General features: G+C 45.2%; 1 protein-coding gene across 1 annotated transcript in view; it reads left to right on the top strand.

The window, feature by feature from the left end:
- The first annotated feature begins 247 nt into the window (after positions 1-247).
- Positions 248-16,409, top strand: part of MSN (moesin) — an 85,848-nt gene continuing 69,686 nt past the window's right edge. The window contains exon 1 of the mRNA XM_036304279.1: positions 248-489. Within this exon, the coding sequence (XP_036160172.1) occupies positions 478-489 (12 nt within the window). The 5' untranslated portion in view covers positions 248-477. The remainder of the gene's footprint in view (positions 490-16,409) is intronic.

Genomic DNA, 16,409 nt, shown 5'->3' with positions numbered 1-16,409 from the left:
TCTGCCAGGGTGCCGCCCAGTGTTGGGACCTCCTTTGGATGTCTCCAATACGAAAACGTGAGGCTAAGGGTTGAGAAGGGGGTAGGAGAGGAGCAGGGTGAAGCTGGGTGGGGGATGGGCACCCCCCTTGGGAAGCCCAAGCCCAGTCTGGCCTCCCAGTGGTCGGTGTGGCCCGCTAGGGCGTTGGGCTGGGCGGGGCCAGGCCGGCGGCCGGCAGGGAGGCGGGCTAGAGGGCGGGGAGCAGCACGGAAGCCCGGTCACATAAAGGAGCGGGCGGCACGACGGGGGCGGCTCTTTCCTGGGTGGGGTTTGTGAAGTCGTGGCCCGTTAGCAGGAAGCCGAGCAGTTGCCCCGAGGCTAGCGAGGGACCCAATCCGAGTCCCCAGTCCCCGGAGTCCGAGCCCTGTGTACTGCGTGTTCAACGCTGCCCGACAGCTCCCAGCAAACTTTGCCAACTCCGCCGCCTTTGCCGTCACCATGCCCAAGACGGTGAGTGCAGGGGGTGGGCGCTGCTGGCCCCAGAGGCTCTAGCTGACCTTTGTAGCCCCTAGATGATGGCTTGGGGGGTTGGCCAGCCACCCGCCCGCTCGGAATGCCGCGCCCTCAACCAAGGCCTGGGGTGGGGAGGGGTGGGAGTGGAGACCTAGTATGTCGCGCCCTCGTGTGGGGGTGGGGGGTGAGGTGGTCCCGGACTAGAAGCGTGAACTGGGCGGGGCTGGCCTGTTTTTCAGACTCCAGTTCCCTGCGTCTGGGATGCTTCCTGGGGGCTCAAGTTCTCCTTTTGTCCCTGACAGGCCGTGGGAGTGGGGAAGAAGACTGGTGCAGAGAACATGTCCCCCAGTCCAGGAATTGGACCTTCTGGGCAAGGCTGCCACTGTCTAGGAGGGGCCCTGGGAAACGAGAAGCAAGGAGGAGGGAGATGTTAAGGGTGGATCCCCGCACCGGGACTCATCTTTCCCATAGACTCCCAGGCAGCCTCAGCTGTTTCCCACTAGTAGGGGAGGATAGAGTTGTGGAGGAACTCTCGGAGGCTGCTTGCTTTTACGCAGTAGTCATAACACTTCACTAGGCACCAGTCTGAGGGCTGGAGGTCTGCCCTATTCCTAGGGGAGAAGACTGCTTTCTTCCTCCTCGCCAAATCCCTGCCCTTCCCATTATTTAATGGCTCTCTATCTCTTCCTTTCCCCTCTGGACTGTTCTGTGTAGATTCCCTCCTGTGGGGTCACACCTTTCTAGAGTGGTGGTAGCTTCTAGGATCTGGTCTCCACCCCACTGGCTATTATGAGAAGAATTGAAGCCTCTTGGGAGTGGGGCCTAAGGGGGCCGGATGCCCAGGAGGGAGGGGCAGATGAGGAGTGTGCCTGAATAATGAGCCCTGCTTGCTTTTGTGCAAGTCATGACAAATGGCTGCTGGGGCCCTTCCCTTGCCCAGGAAGGCCTGGTGACCACCCTAGTTTGAGTCCCTTAGGCTGAGCAGCTTGTTGGGCTGGCCTAGGCTATGCAGTTCTCCTGGAACCCTCTCCCTAGGACTGCCTGATCTTTGTAGAGCTGAGATAGTGACTAGTAGCCCTGAGAATGGCTGAGGGTCTCTGGATGACAGGGGCTGGGGGGAGCATAGCTCTTTGGTGTGTGCTGAGCTTTGGTTGCCACGTTGCTGTATTCCAGACTTACTGCCAAGTCATTCTTGCCCTTACTAAACCCCGTCCTTCAAAAACACTAAGTTTTCAACAAGTATGTGGTTCTGTTGGTGGCAGCAGGAATGGCACCAGGTGTTAGACCAGTGGGGTCAGAGCAGACCTGGTTTCAGCAACCTCCTCAGTACTTGAGTTCTGGCTAAGAAAGTATTCAGAGTCAAGACTCAAACTATGAGACCATTTATTTATAAAATCACAGAGGTAGAAGAAGTAATTCATAGAAGACATAGGCTTAGGAAACAAGTTATAGAGGCAAAGGAAGGGCCCTTGGAGCTTAGAAGTGAGGAAGGTAAAGGCGATGCACCTGGGGGATGGGGAGGGGGAAGGCAAAGGCAGGGGCAAAGGCAAAGGCAAAGGTGTGGGTGTGCTCCCCAGAGAGAGAGCTACTAGGTCCTCCATCCCACATCCCACACCCCACACAGGGTGGGGGGGGGCGAGGAGGGGGGTTAAGGATAGAGATTTTAGGGGAGGTCCCAGGGGAAGATTTCAATAGAATATTCAGCAGTTTTCCAGGTGTGTCCTTTCAGGATCTAGGTCTCTGCTGATTGATTGGTGGGCACCAGGGCAGGTCCTGAGGTCAGCCTTGGCTGGTTTATTGCTTTTCTGGGCCTGGAGATGAAATACAACTGAGGCCTAGATGTTATCTCTAGGGAGGAAAGGTCAGGGAGTCCAAACCTAATGACCAGTGATATGCTAGGGGAGGAAAGGTCACCCTGGGGATGAGGTCCCACCCTACAGTTGCCTGTTGCTAAGCATCCAGGGCTCTTCACTCTGGTAATTTAATGTACCTAGCCCACCATCCTTGCTCTGATCATGTCTGTCTAATTGCCTACCACAGTTCTGCTATCTCTCTCTCTTAAATTGCTTGTGGTTTTATGACATCGGGCTTTTTCACACTTGCCCTCCCCACCACGCACAAAGTGAAAGAAGGGTTTTGAAAAGAGAGGGGAAAATATACCACTGTCTCTGCCAAGACAGGATTATAAAGAACCTTCCAGGAGCTTCTCAGGTTTATCTCTCTGTGGTTGACTCCTTGACTCCTTTTAAGGTTTGGCTTTGCCTAAATAGGTGGGTGGATCTCTGAGAATAGATTGTCCCATTAACCTTTCTTCTCTAGAGGCATTTCTCATAGATCAGCTGTCTCCTGTACATCCCCTACTGGGGATCGAGCCTGCAACCCCAGCACCTGCCCTTGACTGGAATCGAACCTGGGACCCTTCAGTCCGCAGGCTGATGCTCTATCCACTGAGCCAAAACAGCTAGGGACATTTCTCATTTTTAATTCTGAAATATCTTACATTTAAACACAATTTGATGGGTCTAGAAATTGTCTCAAAATGGCCTTTAACCATTCCATCCTTAGTCAAAAGTGGCAAAGAAAATGGCATGGTTATCCTTTTCCTGGGTGTGGAGAAGGATGAATAGGAGCTGTTTGAGGTCAAGCTTAGAGTACTGAATATACCTGAATACTGAAAGTATTTTTATGCAGATTGACTAAAACTTGAATCAGGTTAGAAGGAGAGGGCTGAATTTTGATGGACTGGATGATTTGGATAATTTTCCATACTGTTTTGCTCAAGGAATGGTCAACTTCTAGGAGAAACAACTATATCATGCCTGTTAAGACCATAGACTCTTAACTTGAAAGGGATCTCAGCAACTATCTATCTGATATCTATCTCTATCTATCTATCTATCTATCTATCTATCTATCTATCTATCTATCTATCATCTCTATCTCTCTCAACTAATGAGGTTATTTAGGTCTACAGGAAAGAACCTACCTTGGGGTCCAGGCTTTGTGATGCTCATCACATTGACCCTCTATTCTGACTCAATGATTAGGTTCTTGAAGTTGAGTCCCCTCTCTTTTCCAAAGAAAATTGCTACCTTTTTTCAGGCCTTCCTGGTTCTCAGATAAAAGGGAGTGAATAATTTGGGCAAAGTAACCAATGTTGGCATTTGTGTGGTCTCCTGGTGAGAGTTGGGGGCATCAGAAGGTGCCTCCTGTTTTCTCATTCCTCATCTCAATGTTGAGGTGTCCAGGGGCACACCCTAGTACTCTGTACCAGCTAGTAGCTTTAATGTTAAACTGACAAGAACACTTGATGTTAGCCAAAAGTCTGAGAAGTGATACTAGTGGCTTTAATGAAGGTAGAAAATTCTCCTTTTCTCAGCTCCTTCTTCATTAGTTGCAGTGGTCTCTTTCTCTTCCTTCTTGCCCCTCACCCAAATACTTTAGGCTATTTCTGGAGTATGACAGATAGGGAAGGATAGTGGAAAAATCAAATCCATTCATTTATATGAACCATGTCTACAGTCTGTCCAGGGTTGGTTTAACTTTTGCAGCCAACTGTCTCCTACAGTCAGCCCAGCCTCCCTTAAATCTGTTAAAACATGCCCCTCTGCACCCTCTCCCTGCCAATTCTTGGATTCTGCTTTTAGTTGCCAGTTTCCTGGGTCTGCGTTAGTAGCCAGGATGGAAAACTTAAAGTGCTCTCAACACTTTCTGGTGAGGATAAGAAAGGTGCAAAAAAAACCACAAAAAACAAAAAAAAAAAACCCCAAACAAAACACAAAACCAAACCAAAAACAAACAACCAACCCTTTTTCTCTCTTCCTACCTTCTTTAACTGTTTTTAGATCACAGTCTTTTTTTAAGAATATGTTTTTATTAATTTCAGAGAGGAAAAGAGAGGGAGAGATAGAAACATCAATGGTGAGAGAGAATCATTGACCAGATGCCTCCTGTACTCCCCCTACTGGGGATCGAGCCCACAACCAACCAGGCATGTGCCCTTGACCGGAATTGAACCCAGGACCCTTCAGTCTACAGGCCAATGCTCAATCCATTGAGCCAAACCAGCCAGGGCTGTTTTTAGATCACAAAGTCTTTGGGATATTCTTGGATTCTCTAAAAAGAGTTTTGAATTTTCAAGGTGTTCTTGAATTTTTGGTTTGCTAGAGTGGAAAAGGTTCTTTACAACTGTCAAGTCCAATTCTTCTCATTTTGTAGATGGGTAAACTGAGACCTTCAGATAGGGAGGGGCTAAGCTAGAATGATGCAGCATGTCAGTAGCAAAGCCAGGATCGACTAATCTATACTCTCTTATGTTAGGCTTGGAGAGGGGAAGATTGCTCTGGGAGTGAGTGGCAGAGGTAGTTTTTACCAGTAGTCTGTTAACTCTCCATTATTCTATAGCTGTCTATAACAATAGCTTGTTTTAAGAGAAAAGTTCTTACTTTTCTCTCTCTTCCTCTTCTTTAGAGGGTCAGTAGGGTCAGTCTTGGTAAAACTTCTTCAGTTTGCTGGTTTTTTAACCCTAGCTAAAAAGGTCAGGGGAAAGGTAATCAAGTGTTCATTGATAGGACAATCCATGTCAGCAGACATAAAGCCCAGCTCCTTGAAGTATTTGAAGGCTTCTGGGTCTGCATTCAGCTAAACTTTAACAGGGGCTATGTGGACTGTTTATTCTCCTGCCATTCCTAGCATTGCTTGAGCCACTCGAGTGGCACTAAAGTGGTACTTGGTGAATAGGAGGAAAAAATATCAGTCTTTTAACCCTTGAACTAGCCTTGCCTGCAGACTTTAGGGCTGGGCAACAGATCAGGAATGGAGGTTATGTGAGAGAAGGGTGACTTTTTGGATCCTGCATCTATCCACTTCTTTGGTTTTCCAGTTTACTAGGCCCTTTGTGAAAACATAGGTGATAGAGACAGAGTGGGGACCATCTTAGAGATTTCCTTTAGGCTTCTTCTTGAATAGCCTTCTGGGCACAGAGGGGATGTTGGGCTAGGAGAGCCTTTAGGGGACCCTTGAAGACACCAAATAGTCTATACTCTTTCATGTTAGGCTTGGAGAGGGGAAGAGCCTGTGAGTGGGTGACTATTAGTATGCTAACTTTCCATTATTCTCTAGCTTCCTAACAATAGCTTGTTTTAATAGCATGTTCTTTTTTAATCCTCACCCAAGGATATGCTTAGGGAGAGGGAGGGAGGGGGAGGGAGGAAAGGAGAGGGAGGGGGAGGGAGGGAGGGGGAGGAGAGGGAGGGAGGGAGGGAGGGAGAGGGAAGGAGAGAGAAATCAGTTGCCTTCTGTACATATCCATGATCAGGATTGAACCCACAACCCCCTCTGGTGCACAGGATAATGTTCAACCAACTGAGCCACTCTGGCTGGGCTTGTGGGTGTCCTTACTATTATCTCTCTTCCTCTTCTCAGGAGACTGAGTTGGAAGGAACATTTCGAGGTCATCTGGTCTATATCCCTGACTCCAAATGCAATTTTCTCTGGATGAGATGAGATAAGATGACCGGCTACATATATTCTGATCTCTGTTCTAATAGTGTTGCTTGGTAACAGTGTGTTCAGATCCCTTGGTATTTTCCTGAGAGTCCCCCTCACTGGAATTTCTAGCCTTAAGGTCTCCAGAGGGGAGATCTGGTATACCAACACTACTAGGGTTGGGCATTTCATGACTAGAGTTACTGAAAATTGGCATCATTACTGGTTTAGAACAGTCTGTTTCTGATATTTCAAAGATAGAACTGAGTTTATCATGTATGTCTTTCGCAACTCACAGTCTTTTCTCCTTGCTACTCCACCCTACTGTTGTGTACCCATAGGGAAAAAAACCCAGAATAAAGGGTGGTCTCTTTTGGGGAAATCTATTTGTCAAGTGAAAGAGGTGCTCTTGTCATGATTGACTGGATTTGCTGTTCATCCCTCCTCCCACTTCATGCTTGATAGAGCTGAAAAACTTTATTTTTTTTAATTTTTTTTTTATTGCTTAAAGTATTACAAAGAGTATTACATATGTCTCCTTTTTTTTCCCCCGCCCTTGAAATCCCCTGGCCTTCCCTACCCCCCAGTGTCTTATGTCCATTGGTTATGCTTATATGCATGCATACAAGTCCTTCAGTTGATCTCTTACCCTCCCCCACCCCCCCACCCTTCCCGGCCTTCCTGCTGTAGTTTGACAGTCTGTTCGAGGCAGCTCTGCCTCTGTATCTATTTTTGTTCATAAGTTTATAATGGTCTTTATTATCCATAAATGAGTGAGATCATGTGGTATTTTTCCTTCATTGACTGGCTTATTTCACTTAGCATAATGCTCTCCAGTTCCATCCATGCTGTTGCAAATGGTAAGAGTTCCTTCTTTTTTACAGCAGCATAGTATTCCATCGTGTAGATGTACCACAGTTTTCTAATCCATTCATCTACAAATGGGCACTTAGGCTATTTCCAGATCTTAGCTATGGTGAATTGTGCTGCTATGAACATAGGGGTGCATATATCCTTTCTGATTGGTGTTTCTGGTTTCTTGGGATATATTCCTAGAAGTGGGATCACAGGGTCAAATGGGAGTTCCATTTGTAGTTTTTTGAGGAAACTCCATACTGTCTTCCATAGTGGCTGCACCAGTCTGCATTCCCACCAGCAGTGCACAAGTGTTCCTTTTTCTCCACATCCTCTCCAGCACTTGTCGTTTGTTGATTTGTTGATGATAGCCATTCTGACAGGTGTGATATGGTACCTCATTGTTGTTTTGATTTGCATCTCTCGATGATTAGCGACTTTGAGCATGTTTTCATATGTCTCTTGGCTTTCTGAATGTCCTCTTTTAAAAGGTGTCTATTTAGGTCCTTTGCCCATTTTTTGATTGGATTGTTTATCTTCCTTTTGTTGAGTTGTATAAGTTCCCTATAAATGTTGGAGGTTAAACCCTTATCAGTGATAGCATTGGCAAATATGTTCTCCCATGTAGTGGGCTTTCTTGTTGTTTTGTTGATGGTTTCTTTTGCTGTGCAGAAACTTTTTATTTTGATGTAGTCCTATTTGTTTATTTTCTCTTTAGTTTCCCATGCCCTAGGATCTGTATTGGTGAAGAAATTGCTTCGGCATATGTCTGAGATTTTGTTGCCTTTGGATTCTTCTAGTATTTTTATGGTTTCCCGTCATATATTTAAGTCCTTTATCCTAGAGCTGAAAAACTTTAATACCAGGTTTTTATTTGTGGTACTTGGAGGATTAGCTCAGGACTCCAATGATTTCGAAGGTGGGTATTAAAAAATGGCAAGTAATACTGACCTGATAATTTTTCTTTTTTTTTCTATGTAAGAAGAACTTCTTCCCTGTCTTCAGTAAATAGATCCAAATAAGTGGTCCTTTAAACAAGTCCCTGCTTTAGGCTCTCAGTCTCGCCAGCTTATCATGAGGGAACTGTACTAGTAATAGATACACTCCAGGGACCCTTTCAGTACTATGTGCTTGAGACATTCTTTCCTCAAAATTTGAGTGTCTTCTATGTACCAGGCAGTGTATGCTGGCAATACATAGTTGAACAGCACTTGCTAAAATATATGTTCTTGTCCCCTTACACTTCCAGAATGCTGTTTCTTCCCGGGTACTGAGTTCAGGATGGAGAGTTTCTAGCTAGAGAGTTGGTTTATTTCATTAGTAGTTCTGACAAGAACACTGAGGAACAAGAAAGAAACCAATGAGCTAATACTACGAAGGCTGTGCATTGACTGAAGAGCCTCAGACAAATACTGAAAACTTAATGTGTTTCCCTCCTTTTCTTCTTACTGCCTGTAGGTAGCATAGATCACTGGTAGTTCTGCTGACAGGTCAGGAAACTACTAAGTTATATTTCAAATTTCCTTTTAACCTCCTGAATGTGGTAGCTATATATATTGTTAGACATTAATAAGCTGGTGGGCATAAACCGACCTCCTGAGGTATCTGCCACCAGTGAGCTGAGGGCTAGCTTTTCTGGGGTACAGCATTTAAGATGCATCTGTACTTAGGATGACCAAGATCTTTCTCACTTTTAAGCTTTCTTTTATTTTTTATTAAACTTGTCAGGGTGACATTGGTTAATAACATTATATAGGTTTCTAATATACATTTCTATAATACATGATACGTATATTGCATTGTGTGCCCACCACCCAAAGTCAAATATTCTGTCACCATATATTTGACCCCTTTACCCTTTACTAGACCCTCCCCCCCTCGCATCACCTTCCCTCTGGTAACCACCATACTGTTTTATGTGTCTATGGGTTTCAGTTTTAAATCCCACATATGAGTGAAATCATATGGTTCTTAGCCTTAAGCTTCCTTTTAGCCATTGTTCTGGATGCTCTAGGTTTCTCACAGGAGTGTTTTGAACCACAGAGCAACTGAACTGGTATTCAAAATTTTAGTTCAACCTTTATGTTTTAGATGGGGACACCAAAGCCCAGAAAAGAGAAGTGATTTGATTAAACTGGTAATAGGGCTGGGACTAAAATCCAACTTGTCTGACATATGGTATAGGAGAGGAACTTTGAATGCATGGCACTCCCTGCAGGGTGCTCAATGTTTCTTCCTCTGTGCTGAGGGTGACTTGACTATAGTGGTATTATGGTCTTGGGAAGAGAAGAACAAGTTCTTCTGAGTGTGTAGAACTGACCTCAGGTTACTTTATATGGAAACTAGAGGCTCAGTGCACAAAATTCATGCACTCACCCTCAGCCCAGATTGCAAGAGGGTGCAGGTCAAGCTGAGGGACCCCACTGGTGCACGATCGGGGCCAGGGAGGGATACTGGAGGTTGGCCAGTCTAGGAGGGACTGCAGGAGGGCTCCAGAGCATGTCCAGCCCATCTTGCTCAGTCCCGATCAGCCGGACCCCACCAGCAAGCTAACCTACCAGTCAGAGTGTCTGCTCCCTGGTGGTCAGTGCACGTCATAGTGAGCGGTTGAGTGGCCTTAGCATATCATTAGCATATTATGATTTGATTGGTTGAATGGATGACCTGACAGCATATTAGGCTTTTATTATATAGGATGGTTCAGGCTCCAACTATGCCACTGGGACTCTTCATAGTACTTGCCAGAAGGTAAGTGTTCTGCTTTGACTATGCAGGGTGGTGGAAGGTGGATATGTGCACTGAAGGGAGGTAAGGAGAAGAGACTAACCACAGTTTCCTGCTTGAGACAGGGTATCACTGTCCTAAGAGTCTTTATAGTGTTCAGTTGTTTATTTTCCATATTCCTATCTAAGGGGGCCACCCAGCTTGCTTGGGATCATATAAAATTGGTAATAGTTTGGGTAGGAGAAGTTGGCTTTCCTGATTCCCAAATCAGTGGTCTCTGACTAGATTTGCCTCTCTTGGAAGAATGATTCTTTTCACCCAGGGGACAAAGACTTCCACAGAATTGGCTTTGTGGTGATTATTTTAACAAGATGATTGCAATGGAGTTCCCCTAAATAGCTTCTGCTGTAGCAGGTTTTAGTCAGTGGGTGACTCAGTTCTTCTGGGGCCTCAGAATGACTTTTTTTCTCTTCCTTCCTGCCCCTCACTCAAATTCCCCGCTTTCTCTCTGCTATTTAAAATTTTGAGCTCTGACCTCTGTATTCTCACTCAGTACTCCAGCTTGAGCTGTTCTTGGGTGAGGAGGATTTTATGGTACTTTCCTTTCCACTTTGGTGACAATATTTGCTGCTGTAGCAACCATTTGAGTACAGACTGCAGTTTCCTGGCTCAACCCTCACTAGTCACCTTTTGGTGTTATAGACTAAGCCTTGGGCAGGTAGCTAGCCAAAAATGGTTTTTTTTTAGGCCTTTATAGAAAGGGAGCATAAAGTAGTGATGAAAAGCACAAACTCTGGAACCAGATTGCTTGGGCTCAAATCTAATCTCTGACTAACTAGGTGTGTAGCCTTGAGCAAGTTACTTAACTTCTGTGCCTCATTTTCCTCAACTGTAAAGTGAAGATAATAGTACCTATCCCAGGCTTGTTGCAAGGATTAAGTGAGGCAATTCATGTAAAGTGCTTAGAACTGTGCCTAGCATCTAATAAGTGCTATGCAAATGTTAGCTATGATAATTATTTATGAAACTTCTATATGCCCAACCCTTTCCTATGTAGGATGGGTAAAAAAGAAGGCAGGCAGCTGCATTCTCACCATTTATTGAGTGGTTACTAGGTACTATTTACTATAAGGAGTATGGATAAATGAATGGAGGATACAGTGCTGCCTTTGGAGATCCCCTATTTAATTGGATATTAGGGCTCACTCACTTAAAAACAGTTTGAAAAATCTATACATATTAAATGTCATTTTCTAGAGATTTTGAGAAGAACGGGGTTTACTGGGACAGGAACAGGACCTTGAACTATGTGTACACTTGTGGGCAGTGGCCATTCTGGGTGGGAGAGTGATGTGATTTTGGTGTGTGGGCATAAACCAGGTGGTCCTAGGCCAGTGCTCTCTTGAAAGTGAGTTTGTCGGAAATAAAGGAAGGCTTGTGGTGCTGATTGTTTCAAGGGAACCACAGAGTACACGTGAGCATAGACCAGATTACTGGTGCTGGGGTCAGGTGGAACGAACAATCCTGTCTCAACTGGCAAATCTTCTGAAGGGTTTTGTTGGGGGAGACTATCTGTACCTTGGGTTTCCCAGAATTGGACGAGTTAAATAAAACAAATTTTGTTATCTTTGTTGCCCCAGTAGGTATGTGAGAGACTTCTTCCTTCATGTTACCATGTGAGCTAAACCAAGGAATAGACGCAGTGGTTCTCAACCTTCCTAATGCCGCGACCCTTTAATACAGTTCCTCATGTTGTGGTGACCCCCAATTTCATTGTTACAAATTGAACATAATTAAAACATAGTGATTAATCACAAAACAATATGTAATTATATATGTGTTTTCCGATGGTCTTAGGCAACCCCTGTGAAAGGGTCGTTCGACCCCCAATGGGGTCGTGACCCACAGGTTGAGAACCGCTGGAATAGAGCTTGGTGATTACTCTCTAGGTCCACAACTTAAAAACAGCTTTCAGTTCTCCTAATGTCTTTGCTGTGAGATAGGTATTTGGGATAGGATGGAAATGAGGGGAGGATTTCTTAGTGTGTGATTGTGATAGGTTAAGAAGTATAGCATTTTCTGGCTAGTGCCTATCTATAGCATCTGGACATTAAACTTGGGTTACTTTCAAGGCACAGTTTGTTGGCTGTGCCTGATGACAGAATTAGATTTGATGCCCTTTTCAATGGGCTTCTTGTGGCATAAGGTAAGTGTTGAGATAGCTTCTAGGCCACTGGTATGGTGACCTACCACTGTGTTTGTTTTTTAGTAATGTTTTGTCAGGTAGCTCCTGTGATTGGTGACTTTGAAGATTGAAGTTTCTTTTCATCCCCGATGACCTTTCTACTTTGGGAATTTGATAGATAAGTTGTATGGCTAGGGTATCTATCAATTAGGGCCTAATGAAAGAAAAGTTGAGATGTGGGCATTTGGTGATACAAAACAAAGTATAATCCTGAGGAATCCTTTCCTGGATATATATTTTGGAGGTCACGGGGTCCAGGGCCTGGGAGGGGGAGCAAGGCATGTCTATTAGGCTTTGTCAGCATTTCATTCTCCTTAGTCCTGACCTCCCTTAAATACCTGGGAAGGATTAAGGCTCATTTTTCTCTGGTGAAGTGTGTTTAGATAAGGTTCCTGACCTTACTATCATGGTCTAATCTCCCCAACCCCCCAATCCTTTTTTTCAGAAATCTCAGCCTGAAGTTTAGATGAAGTACAGCCAGAGGCTTTTACCTGTTGTAATCTTTAACTGGGGTTGACTACTTTGTGGTATGGAGTTGGAGGGTGGGGGTCAAGGTAACAGCCAATTTGGGTGTCAGTAGCTAAGTTGTACAATCTTTGCTATCTTCAAGGGTTTTTAAGTGAGCTACATTCCTCTCCAGACCTCCTTGTAGATACTCCTGGGAGACTGACAAACTCATAGCAGTTTCCTTGCTGAGAACAAAAGTCACTTAACCTCTTTGCCTTTTATTTTTTTCTCTACATGAAAATATAAACAGTATCAGAAATATGTACCCATAGTAGAGTAAAGCCCCCTTCTCTAGGTGCTTTACTTCTCTTGGCACCTGGGCCATACATATGCTTGGTGAGAATTTGCCGTTTTGCTTCAGAGTTACACTGCACCTCTCCGCTGGTACTTGGAGAGCTGTTCCAGCAGGGCATGTAGTTGGCCTGGGAAAAATCTAGCCTAGTTACCTTTCTCTGTGCCATAGCCTGGGCCTTTTCCTAAGGTTGGGAGTTTGTCTCCTGGCCTTAGGCCATTTGCCAGAGGAAACCAATGACTAAAGGCTTCCTCCCAGCTACGTCAACTTCTGGAACCTTTCCTGATGATTTCTTACCAGTTAAGTATGCCTTATTTGGCTATTTTCTCCCCCCTCAAATGCCCTTCGCCATCTCAACTAGTCCTCTGTTCTTCTTTGGTACAGGGAATGCTTTCCTCAAGTTTATATAGTGTCACCTGCAAACTTTTCTCCTTGTTTAGGGCCTGTTTAGAGCAGGAGGTGAGATTCTGATGGGGCTGAGGGATGAGTGGGAGAAGAGAGAGTAAGATGGGCAAGCTTTGGAATGAGTGATTTCTTTACCCTGCTTTATATTTTTAAAACATATTTATATTGATTTCAGAGAGGAAGGGAGGGGAAGAGAGAGATAGAAACATCAATGATGAGAGAGAATCATTGATCTGGCTGCCTCCCGCACTCCTCCTACTGCAACCCTGAGTCTGGGAATCAAACTATGACCTCCCACTTCATAAGTTCACGCTCAACCACTGAGATACACTGGCTGGGCTACCCCAATTTCTTATTTTTCTTTGCCCTCTTAACCCTGCTTGGTCACTCCACTCTGGCTTCTTAACTAGATCTCTGATAGCCTAGGAATAATTTTGCTCGGCCTGAAAAAGTTCAGAGTGTGGGACAGGGCGGGGTGGGGCAGAAGCTCTTAGCAACAGAAGCTATGCCTTTGGAGTACGTAAAGCCTTTTAGTTGGTAAGTTCTTTGTGTGTGCCTTTTGTACACCTAGGCTTCTCACTTGCCTTTTCTGAGTGGGCTTGATCCAAAGTCCCTCTGCCTCCCATCCCTAGTCCTAAACTGTTTAGCCCTAGGTTGGAAGAGCTGAGTTTTAATATCTCTCTCTCTCTCTCTCTCTCTCTCTCTCTCTATATATATATATATATATATATATATATATATATATCTTTATTGATTTCATATCTATCTATATATAAAAGCATAGTATGCAAATTGACCGGACTACAGAATGACTGGTAGCTATGACGTGCACTGACCACCAGGGGGCAGACACTCAACACTGGAGCTGGCCCCAGGCCCCAATTGCCCAATCCTCTTGGTTCCTCCTCCGGCTGGTAGGCTCCAATCGCCCAATGGGGAATGGGGAATCGGGGGTGGGTGGCAGTGGATGCGGCTGGCGCCAGGCCATGTATTCATGGAAGAGGGTGAAGCTGGCAGCCAGCAGCTGGGGAAGATCGGCTCTGATCGCAGGCCAGGCCTAGGGACCCTACCTGTGTGTGAATTTCATGCGCTGGGCCTCTAGTATATATATTGTTTATTGATTTCAGAGAGAGGAAGGGAGAGGGAGAGAGAAACATCAATGATGAGAGTGAATCATTGATTAACTGTCTCCTGAATGCCCCCCACTAGGGATTGAGCCTGCAACCTGGGCATTCACCCTGACCAGGAATTGAACTAGAGATCTCTTGCTTCAGAGGTCAATGCTCAATCACTGAGCCACACTGGCTGGGCTATCTTTATTGATTTCAGAGGAAGGGAGAGAGAGATAGAAACATTAATGATGAGAGAGAATCATTGATTGGCTGCCTCCTGCACACCCTCTACTGTGGATCGAGCCCGCAACCTGGGCATATGCCATGACTGGGAATCGAATCATGACCTACTGGTTCATAGGTAGATGTTCAACTACTGAGCCACCATGGCTGGGCTGAGATTTTGACACAGTTTGGGGCACTTGTCTGGACTTTTAAAATGCTGTCTAGTAGAAATGTTATAATAAAAAGAATAGTGGACCACCAAATCAGGATATCTGGTTTTTAGTCTCTGCCTGTGTGACCTTGGGCAAGTCACTTTTGTGGGCCTTTGCTTTCTTTAAAATGAGAACATTGGCCTTTTCTGACTTCCTGATTATTTGTGCCCAGTCTTTAAGAAGGTCATAAGGCAGGGGTGGGCAAACTTTTTGACTTTTTGACTTTTCTTAAACTGGAACGGAGGGCCGGAACAAAAGCATGGATGGAGTGTTTGTGTGAACTAATATAAATTCAAAGTAAACATCATTACATAAAAGGGTACGGTCTTATTTTTTTTTTTAGTTTTATTCATTTCAAACGGGCCGTAGTTTGCCCACAGCTGGCCATAAGGGGTTCTTGGAAAGGGTGTAACAGAAGAGAGAGAAGTGAACTTTTGGAGAATTTGCCCTCTCCTCTTTAGAATGGCATTGGGTGTGTCATTCCCTCCTCTCCTCCCCAGCTATCAGTGTGTGATTATCCCTCTCTATTTCAGTGAGCTCTGCTTAGAGGTATTGGATCCACCTACTGATGAGCTCACTGTGTGCATCCTGGCTTGGAGAGGCAACTGTTGACTGAGTATTTTGGGTGGAGCCTTAGGGTCGAGCCGGCAAACCACGATTGCTGGCTATTTTGGGTCATTGGTAACTCCAGGAAGAATAGAAGACCCTTGGGTGGGTTGGTCACTGTTTTAGCAAGGAAGGAGGAGACCAAGAAACAAAACAAAACTGAATGCAAATGATATTTGACTTCCTCTACCTCCTTCCCCCACAACATTCATCTCCTTAGCGCTATTAAATTGCTTTTGGCTGAGTCTTAAATTGCTAAGCTTCTCTTCTCCTTCCTCTGTCTGAGTCACTGATGTCTATGTTGCCCTTGGATGGGGAGATGTGGGCTTGGGTGGAGTGAAGGGAGGGATTTCTAGTGAGGGAGATGCCACATGCCTAGTTCAGCCTTCAAATGATCCTGTATTTTGTGAATATGACTTACTTTTTAAAAAATATTTTTATTGATGTCAGAGAGGAAGGGAGAGGGAGAGAGAGAGAGATAGAAACATCAGTGATGAGAGAGTACCATTGATCAGCTGCCTCCTGCGTGCCCCATACTGGGGATCGAGCCCGCAACCCGAGCATGTGTCCCAACTTGGAATCGAACTGTGATCTCCTGGTTCATAGGTTAACGCTCAACCACTGAGCCACCACGCTGGCTGGGCTGAATAGGACTTCTTTTGAAGTTAGACTTAGAGATCTAAGGAGAGAAATTTCTGTGAGGGCCTGCTGGTCTGATGGTGCATAAGCACATTCTTAGACATGGTGTACCCTTGGCTGGATCTGTTTTCACCCTTCTTCTTCCTCCTTAGTGACATTTTGTACAGTGCTTGCTTGTGAATCAAGAATCCCAGGCTGTGTCTCAGCCACCTAATGGTTGGCCAGAAACATGATCTTTATCTCCCCTGAGCTCCCTGGAAGGAGAGCCAAGGTAAAGTCTTCTTGGCACCTGTCTTCCTTTCTTAGGAAAAAGTTTCTAGGCCAGCATTCAGCGAGAGGGCTTATTTGGATAGAGCTGGGTAATGTTTTTGAATGGGAGATTCTTCCCTAGCATTGAGCTGGAACAGCTTTTGGGCCATGCAGGAGCTTGCTGCTTGGAACAACTACCTTGATGGCATTTCATTTCTAGGGACCTTGCATGGGTTAAGGATTCCAGTTGTAGGTGGTAGACTAGAATGATTTTTATCGAGGGAGAGTAGGCAAGTAGGTGGAGGGGAGAGGTGGGGAGATGGGAAGAGGAGTCAAATGGAAGAAGAATTCTTTGGTTT

Source organism: Myotis myotis, unplaced genomic scaffold (genome assembly GCF_014108235.1).
Source record: "Myotis myotis isolate mMyoMyo1 unplaced genomic scaffold, mMyoMyo1.p scaffold_m19_p_4, whole genome shotgun sequence".
In the NCBI taxonomy this organism is placed as follows: Eukaryota; Metazoa; Chordata; class Mammalia; order Chiroptera; family Vespertilionidae; genus Myotis; species Myotis myotis.
The sequence above is the reverse complement of the archived record's forward strand: the minus strand, read 5'-3'. Positions and strand labels throughout refer to the sequence as shown.